The 8,510-nt window shown below is 42.1% G+C and overlaps 2 protein-coding genes across 3 annotated transcripts; both read right to left on the bottom strand.

Annotated features, from left to right (window-relative positions):
• Positions 1 to 200: 200 nt before the first annotated feature.
• LOC135495812 (beta-1,3-galactosyltransferase 2-like) lies at positions 201 to 2,558 on the bottom strand. 2 transcript variants are annotated; one of them, XM_064784775.1, is made up of 3 exons: positions 2,392 to 2,558; positions 1,989 to 2,041; positions 201 to 1,823 (listed from the first exon to the last, which is right to left on the bottom strand). In XM_064784775.1, the coding sequence occupies exons 2-3, from the start codon at positions 2,003 to 2,005 to the stop codon at positions 926 to 928; spliced, it is 915 nt and encodes a 304-aa protein (XP_064640845.1). In that variant the 5' UTR covers positions 2,006 to 2,041; positions 2,392 to 2,558; the 3' UTR covers positions 201 to 925. The 2 variants fall into 2 exon arrangements, with proteins under 2 accessions (XP_064640845.1, XP_064640844.1); XM_064784774.1 differs by having other exon boundaries at positions 201 to 2,041.
• Positions 2,559 to 3,417: 859 nt separating this feature from the next.
• LOC135495614 (MTOR-associated protein MEAK7-like) lies at positions 3,418 to 7,520 on the bottom strand. The gene is made up of 8 exons (XM_064784418.1): positions 7,374 to 7,520; positions 6,710 to 6,943; positions 6,390 to 6,522; positions 5,801 to 5,910; positions 5,210 to 5,519; positions 4,926 to 5,044; positions 4,443 to 4,628; positions 3,418 to 4,302 (listed from the first exon to the last, which is right to left on the bottom strand). The coding sequence occupies exons 1-8, from the start codon at positions 7,512 to 7,514 to the stop codon at positions 4,162 to 4,164; spliced, it is 1,374 nt and encodes a 457-aa protein (XP_064640488.1). The 5' UTR covers positions 7,515 to 7,520; the 3' UTR covers positions 3,418 to 4,161.
• Between the last annotated feature and the right edge of the window lie 990 nt (positions 7,521 to 8,510).

Genomic DNA, 8,510 nt, shown 5'->3' with positions numbered 1-8,510 from the left:
AGTTTATACAAATGCCTTACCCCCCAAGGCACCTCAGTTTTTGCAATGAGGTCAGCACTGGAACCTGAGCAAGGTTTGTTCAGCAGAAATACCTGAAGGGCCAGAAATAATACATACCAGAGTGCTGCACTTTGAATATTAATATATCCATGTATATGACTGCAGTATACGGGTATTAATAAGTTTATATTGTATTCCAAAAATTTTAGGAAGTTTTATTTAGCTGAAGAGATGTTTCAAGCGAGGTACATGCAATTAGCCAGGCGTGCATTCGATGAAAAAAGAACTATATATCATCATGGCCTTGCACTCTTGAATCCAACAAAACGATAGGTCTACATGCACATCTTCAATTCATGTATTCATTTGACTATTGTCCCTCTGGTCGAGATACAAGCGCGCTTCAATGCCAGTTGAACAAAATATTATCCTTTCACCGCTTGAGCCACCAAAGTGATCGCAATTTGGTTCAATCGTTCCTCCCGAAACACGCTCTCCTGGGTAGACTATTCCTGCGTGGGCTTGTACTGAGCTGATGTTTGCATTCGGATCTGGACATATAGTGGGCCTGCTGCGGATAGTGTTAGAGCACAGTTGATCGCTCTGCTAAGATAGCGAAAGCGCGAAACCACGAAATAAGCAACCCACTCATATGATTGTTTAAAAAAAATATCTTACTCAGCCTACTGGATGGAAGTTTTATGTGAAACTTACGACCATTGTAGGTGTTCCGAAAGTCCGAATGCCCAAGTAAAATTATAATTATATCGGGTATTTCAGCAGGTCTATTCTAAGTCTCCTTATAGTCTGTGACTCTATGACGTTACAGATGAAATATATATTTAGTATTTTGTTCAAATGTGGCCTTTTCTGTGGCGAAATCACTGAAACTCCGTGTGCACATTTCACGTGAAATAGACTATAGTCAAAGATTCCGGCAACATTTTTTACATGCAGTTCTCACAACAAAGATAAGGGCAATAATAACTACTACGCTTAAGAAGGTTACTCGGATGGTAATTAAACATCCGATGGAAGGGAACCGACCCAGCATCAGGCGCTGCACGAGTTCACGTTGAGCGACTTCGGAGATATGTTCAATGGCAACAACTGCTGTATCAATTTGGCACACACTAGGCTCGCTTGGCCAATAAAAACCGGTCAAGTTGACAAAGTTAATCCCAGCAGCTGCCCTGCACAAACCAGTAATAAAAACTTCTTCGAGATGTAGTACCGAAGGGATATTTGGAGCAATTTTGATTATATCCACCAATGCTTTATAACTGAGCACGTACGCATGTTTCGAACAAGACACCGGAAAATACTCGTGTGGATAAACATCGTCTCCAATGAAAGCCATGTCATTTATGTTACGCTCTGGCTTGGATATTTGGCATCGACCACCAACAATTTTTTCATCAGGAGAAAGATAATCCAGTTTCCTTCCCAACAGTTCTAAGTTGAAGTAGGAGTCCTCCTCCACTTTGAAAACAAAATCGATGCCATTTTCGTTTAGGCTGGCACAGCGTTCAATTAGATGGTTAAAAGTCAAAGTGGACAAGAGTGCGGCATTGCGGTGGATGTCTATTAAACTAAACTGAAGAATGTCCCCATGATCTTCGCTCTCCTTCTTCAGGCGGTGGTTCTCCAAACGAGCCACCGAGGACCCAGTCACGAAAACGTAGTTAATCTTTCGACTCCTGTGGAGTTTCGGATTGCGTAACATCAGTCGCAGGATTCTTCTCCTTTCAACACCATCAGGGTGTGTCATGACGACCACAGTCATGTAGGCTTTTCTACAGATGTCAGCATTGGGTTTAATGCTGTAAAAATCATTAAAAAAATGTTCTGAGCATTTGTTGCACAATCGTACGGGGAAGTAGGCCTCCGAGGCAGCCATTGCGGCAGCTTGACTTGTCACAATGTACATGTAAATGATAAGTCCCATTGTAATGATTGATGGGGTTAGGAACACTAGCAATGTATACCTTCGTAAAAGCGCCATGCTTTAGAAGCGGTGTCGATCAGGAGGACGAAAAACCTGTTAGAAGAAAGAAGAGGTAATCAGGAGAGTCTACCAGTCATAAGGTCCAAGATATTTTGGAAGGTTGAGATCAGAGACTATCTTGGATTAAACGGACAGTGTAATTTTTCTGCAGAGTTTCATACGTATATGTATAATATTCCTTGATAAGTCGCTCGCTGTTCAGGCTCAACCTCTCTACCAAGAGACACTAATTTAGCCGGAGGCGTTTTAAATGGCCGAGTGTGCTTCTAGTTTCTCAGCTCATGTATCAGGCTACATGTGTATAGGCTGCATGTAGTTGTAGGACTTAGCTCGACAAATAAAAATTGCCTCCTTGCCTTGACGCCAAAGCACAACCAACTTACCAGATGATGATCACGTCGGATTACAAGCTTTAGTGAAATTCACCAACGTATTACATGAATCCTCCCGGGATGTCTTCCTCTAGTTCTCCTGATAGAGTTGATGAAAGGAATGTGGCTTGTCCAAAAAAGCCTATAGCAAATGCAATACACGAAACATCTGTGTAGGCCTATAACAAAAGAAGCTTTTATATTCAACGTTGTCTAGACTCTGATAACGCAAGTAGGTCACACTCGCAGTATGTGCGCGAGTTTTAAAGTCAGTGGTTAGGCCTACCAGCGATCTTATCCGTGAAGAGTACAAATAGGAAACCCTGAAATATTGAAAACAGTGAGACTAGCGTTGTCCCATCGGGCATCCAACCGAAGACAAAATGATTTTATCTCATGCCGAACTAGTTTCGCTTTTCGCACTTCATGACTTGGGCGGGCTGGCGTGGTAAAGCGACCAGGAGGCGCTTGGAATAGGCCTATATACATACCAGTTCTTGAAATCGCCTGGGTCTGTGAAAGATTCCATGCGTATTTTTATAGAATGTCTTTCGAAATCGCTTTAACCTCTCTACTCACGACACCTCTCTATTAAGGAGAGCACTTGTCAGTACCGAGGGTGTCCTTAATAGAGAGGTTCTACTGTATTTCATTGTTGATGTTATTTACGATAAACGTTGGAATAAAAGAACCACCAGTCAGAGACTGTGCCAAAATGTGGTGGCCTGGTGTGGCTGAGATGCTGAAGGAGAATGTGGGACTTGTCCTGGTTGCCAATTAGTGGCACAACCATCTTATCCAGAGCCGATAAAACATACCGAAATGCTGAGTTAGCCCAGCTTTGTGCTTAGAGAGTCACAACTCAAATGACGCTGTAGACAATGTCATTTTGCTCTATTGTTATATACGCCATTATTGAGCACCTTCTCTTACATGTCAATGATGTGCACTTTGCATGGGTAACATATCTTGCAGTAAAGTCAACATTTCTGGTGTGGTTCTGGTCCGAGTGAAGTTTTCAATGGAATAAAACAGTGGTACAGGACATCAGATTTATTTGAGGTAAGTTTGACACTATGTACAAAAACACTACAGAAATGACTGTGATATAAGAGATTATTCAACATCTTGAAGCAGACTATATTGTCTTCATTCGGACACTAATTATGCAACAGATTTAAATTAATTTCATTCATCTTTAAAACAAGCAACATTGCAAACTAATGCCATGTACAATAATAAAGAATACATCATAATTTAGAAGAAAGGTAATATACAATGTTATCACCATGATCACCCTGGTACTGCATACATAATCATCATTTTTCAGCAACAATTTAGAGTTTCTTATCGCAAGCGATGTTCCAGTGTCAAAACAACATCAACACAGATGACGACATAAACATGTCATGACACGCCATTATGATGTCATCACTGCGTCGACATTTTTCGCTGGATGGTGCTCTGATAAGGCCACAATAACTTATAGTGCAGGGCCTAAGTAACATAAATATATTTAGATTCACTAATATCAATAAGCCTATAAGGACTTGTATAATGGATCATTTACATCATTCCATTTTAGAATGTAACCATCACTGCTTCGTCTGGGAGTCCTCTCAGTACCAGCTATGGGCCTCTGTGATCCATTTCAGTTTTTAAGGTAAATGCAAAATAGCACGCTTATAGTATCTCTTTCAAAGAACTTGAATATCTATCAAGAATAGTCCAATGGCACAGCAGTATGATAGGAACCAACTAGATAAATCACATCGACCACAATCACTCATGATGGAGGTTATGCTCTGAAGGTGTATGGGCAGTGGCATCTGTCTCTCGCAAGCCTTCGCTCACCATTTCCCGACCGGCAAGTGACAGGAGAGCTTTGGCAGCTGGGTCTTTGTCTAATATACTCGTTTTTACCTGAAAAAGCAAGCACAAGACTATGTAATGTAACAGCCTTCTCTTAACATACTGAAAAAAGATGGCCGCAATCATTTTTGTTATGACCAACCAAGAATATACTTATATGCCCCAAGCTCAATGAAGATACTAAAACGTACCTGGTCTTCTCCTTCCAGGGTAGCAGCACCAACTCCCCAAACTTCAATTGTATCAACCTCAAAATCAGGTTCAGCAGAAAGTTGGGGGCTGCCGAATGTTGTACACTTTGGCTCTGCTCTACTCTGCCCTTTGCCAAACTCACTATCGAGCCATAAACCAAAATACCACAGCTGGCCACCAAATCCCTACAGAAAAAAAGAACCTATGCAATTATTGGGGGATAAATATTCAAGTCATATGCTGCTTTCTTCAGATGGAAACTACAAAACATTTGTAGGAAAGATCAGCTGCAACCCTTTATCAAAGCAGCTCAAAGGATTTTCTCTCTACCGACACATGTCCACTTCAACATGTGGTCACAGACAAGTAAAGAAACAAATGTTAACAATCAATTTGTGATCTTTTTTACAAAACAGTGCGGCATGAATATAATGTGGCCACACAGAAATAGTCGTCACAGTACAAGAAGAAAAACCACTCACCAAACCATTTGGCAATGTCTGCTGCATTTGGTTTAAATACATGTAGTTCTCATTATAGCCAGTAGGAAAGTAGCGGCCAACTTTAGGATGGATCGTAAATAGGAAACAACTGGTACTGCCTGAAATAGAACATGAAAACATTACCTATTGAGGAGTTTATGTCCTGGACATTCAACTTGGACATTCAATACTGATGCATTTTGTAGTGTAAATGTATGTTTGTGAGTTGTCTTGTTGCTGACATGATGAAAGTTTTTCATGTATTTGAGTTCGAATTGACTTACCATAATACTGTGGATTTACTGCCCAACTCTCAGGAGCAAAACCTCCAAAAATTGCCCCATTTTTGTCCTTGATGATTAACAATGAAGGTCCCTTGTTCATGATTAGCTTGAGCATCGTGGCAAAACTTGCTCCATGTAAGTTACTGTTGAAGAGTAACTTCCACTGGTTACTGACTTGCTGTGGAATGCTGTGGTTGAGCAGGATAAGACTGGTAAGTGAGAGCACGGAAGATGTTTCATCCCAGTTAACACCCCGGCAGTATGGTATCTTGGGTTGTTGGAGCATGGTGTGGACATGAACATCTTCTATCTGTGCAAAAAAACCAACAAAATGAGAGTGGGGTGCTGCAATTGCACATTTGGGTATTAGAGTAAAATAGGTTATCTCACACACCTCAATTGCAATGTAGCATTGGCTTTGATGCTCAAATCCGCCCCAAACCTTTGGCCAAGCGCCACAGCTTTAGACCTTCATTTCAGCTCCACTCATCCCGTCTCAATTAGTGGACAGAGACCCACCAGCAAGGTGCGAATTCCCTAAACCTGGCTGGATTTTCACAATTTGAAGAAGTGATGTTTTGGTATACGTACATGGCTGATAGGAAAACACTTGTTGAACACATAGTCCACAACATGGGCTACAAACGCGGATCTCAACAGCCACCTCTCCAAGTCATGCTCAAAATACTGGTCCATGTTATCTGAAACAAAACAAAAACGTGCAGCATACTGACACTGTAAAATAAGAATAGATCTTTGGTTAATGACTTTCTTGGAATAATTTTACAGAAGAAGCCTCATAGCCGAGTGGTTAACACTGCTGGCTACCACGCAATAGGGCCCGGGTTCGATCCCGGGGAGAACCCAGGATTGTATTTCTGGATGAACCGGCTCTTCACAACACGTACATTAACGTATGAAATACTCGAGGGTCTGTCGGATGAGACTAAAAGCTGTGGTCCCTTGTACCCGAGTGTCTATGCCAGGGAAAGTAAAAGATCCCACATAGGTGGACAGTAGCCTATAGTGGACTCCATACGCCCGGCAAAAATCCAATAGGGTTACGACGCCGGTAATGATATGAAGAGTGCAGGCTTTGAATTGGACAAATTACTATCACAAGCAATGAACAAGTCAACTTATGCTTAAGAACATTGATAGTAATAACATGCACACTGACCATTAATTAACTCCTCCATCAGGAATGTAGCTAGTTCTTTGTTTGACTCATCATCATGTTTTAGATTCCATGATTTAAACTGCGGGGTGAAGGTCATCAGGTTCATGTAGGCATTTAGAAGGTGGACCATCAGCTGCAAAACCAAGTGATATGATAAACATTTAACATTAAAAATAGCGCCATAATCCTACATCCATACTGAAATCTTTGGAGTTGTACGACACTTTTTTTTACACTACCGGTATTACCGTAAGAGTTCGATCATTTAGCAATAAAAATAAAATGATATACTTTTGTAAATTGTTGCACCAGGTACTTACATGAACTAACTCAGCGGTTGTGGCATATTCCTTGTCGGTAGCAAGCCTCAGAAAAACCTGGGCCCTCTGGGTGAGTGTTCCCTTGAGACAATGTGACAATCCCACAACAAAAGCCTCCTTCCATACATGAGTGTTGCGCCCTCTCTTTTCGCCTTCGTCTTTATGTAAGACATTAGAAAGCTGGTTGTGAAGGCGGACAATCAGGGCGGGTGGAAGCCGATCCTTCAAATGAGCCTGCGACGAATCATTGATAAAACAATGTTAGCATAATTAGCCTAGATAATTACTCCAAGGCCTGATGAATGGCTGATTCGAGCCACAGATCGATCAAGATGTCGATGGTACTGTACAGTGCAGTTTTCCGACAACCAACTCTGAAGATTGAATGAATGTAACCGGTAAGTGATACGGTGAATAATGAATAATGAAAAAGAGCCACAAGAACTGCATCACTTTCCAAAATCTCTTGGACGGACGAACCGGATTATTCATTCTCGTCTAAACAGCCGGAGGAGCCGATACCTCGGATTTGTTTAGATCCATCCGGTTAAAGCATCCATATGGATTTATGTACAAAATGTAGACATGCAATAGTCCCATTCTCTAATTTCGGACACTTCCGTGTATCGGCCTTCAGGGCTTTCAACTCTAGCTACGACTCTACCTGAAGTTGATCGGCATTGAATGAGATTGGGTTGACACCAGCTATGTTCTGAAACAATTCTGATATGTTTTGTTGCTCAACTGCGGTGAAAACAGCCAAAGCGGACTCGTACTCTGGTTGTTGACTCATTCCATGCCCCATTTTGTGGTTATTGAACACCCAATTTCCCAGTTTTCCCGATAGTGGCGCCACTGTCTAATCGAGACCGGTGTGCAAGGGATAGTAGTCCTAGGGCTGATAGTCCGTGTAACAATAGCCCGCATTGCTAAATGTTTTGGTTAGGGTTAGCGGTACAATAGATCATGCTGCTTAATTGGTCAAATACAATGCTACCGGACTATGACTCCAGGGGGACTATATCAGCTGTCACACCGGGCATAACATTCTCCAAGCGTCGTCAATGGTGATCATCGTTGCCAAGTCTCACTCGACCTACTGTGACAATTGCAGCGGCGCGGGTGCATGTAAGGTGGCACTACACAATGTGGAGGACGGTGTCAAGGGCAGCGTCAAATAGGCCCCGGGCAACCGTCTTTCCCGGGCAACCGTCCTGATCACAGGCACCATAATCTATACATTTCTCATTTTCTGGGTTGGTATATTCGGTATAAATCCAGACAAGAAGTCTACAGCATTTTCATTGCATATAATTCATAAGTGCACCGATAGGTGGCGCCACCTTTGACACCTCTTGGATCCTGAAAATGGTAAATAATTGACCAAGAAATGGCATGATGTGTGCGATCTTCAAACGGGCCTCAATCGGTTCAAAATGAATGATTTGGGAATGCCATTACCACCAGCAGAGAGCCAAATTCATCTAGGTTCTTTATTTGATGTGAAAACATGGGGCCATCTCGGCTATTTTTCCCTTCATGGCCTAGAATTTGGACGAGCATAATTGACACTCGCACAACTACGCCCAACCTCGCATGACAGATGAAAGGCATGTTGCATATTGAGGCCAAACTGGTGATTGAGACACGCTTCAAATGGCACAGGTGCGGGGCTCATAAAATCGCCAAAGATCCCTCTGCACATGGAAACTTAAGACCAGGGCGTCAAAGTAAATAGTATTTGGAACAGGAAGGGCCCATTCATGAACATGGAAACATAGGGACCCCGTCTCCACTGTGT

Source organism: Lineus longissimus, chromosome 11 (assembly GCF_910592395.1).
Source record: "Lineus longissimus chromosome 11, tnLinLong1.2, whole genome shotgun sequence".
In the NCBI taxonomy this organism is placed as follows: Eukaryota; Metazoa; Nemertea; class Pilidiophora; order Heteronemertea; family Lineidae; genus Lineus; species Lineus longissimus.
Note: the sequence above shows the minus strand (reverse complement) of the source record. Positions and strands in the feature narration are given on the sequence as shown.

What these genes read in the sequence shown, in the direction of transcription:
- LOC135495812 (XM_064784774.1), bottom strand. Translation starts at nt 2,005, where the DNA reads ATGGCGCTTTTACGAAGGTATACATTGCTAGTGTTCCTAACCCCATCA.
- LOC135495614 (XM_064784418.1), bottom strand. Translation starts at nt 7,514, where the DNA reads ATGGGGCATGGAATGAGTCAACAACCAGAGTACGAGTCCGCTTTGGCT. An exon ending in GATGGAGGAGTTAATTAATG is followed by an intron (nt 5,911 to 6,389) that starts GTCAGTGTGCAT and finishes GTTTTGTTTCAG; the next exon opens with ATAACATGGACCAGTATTTT. An exon ending in AGTAAATCCACAGTATTATG is followed by an intron (nt 5,045 to 5,209) that starts GTAAGTCAATTC and finishes GTTCTATTTCAG; the next exon opens with GCAGTACCAGTTGTTTCCTA.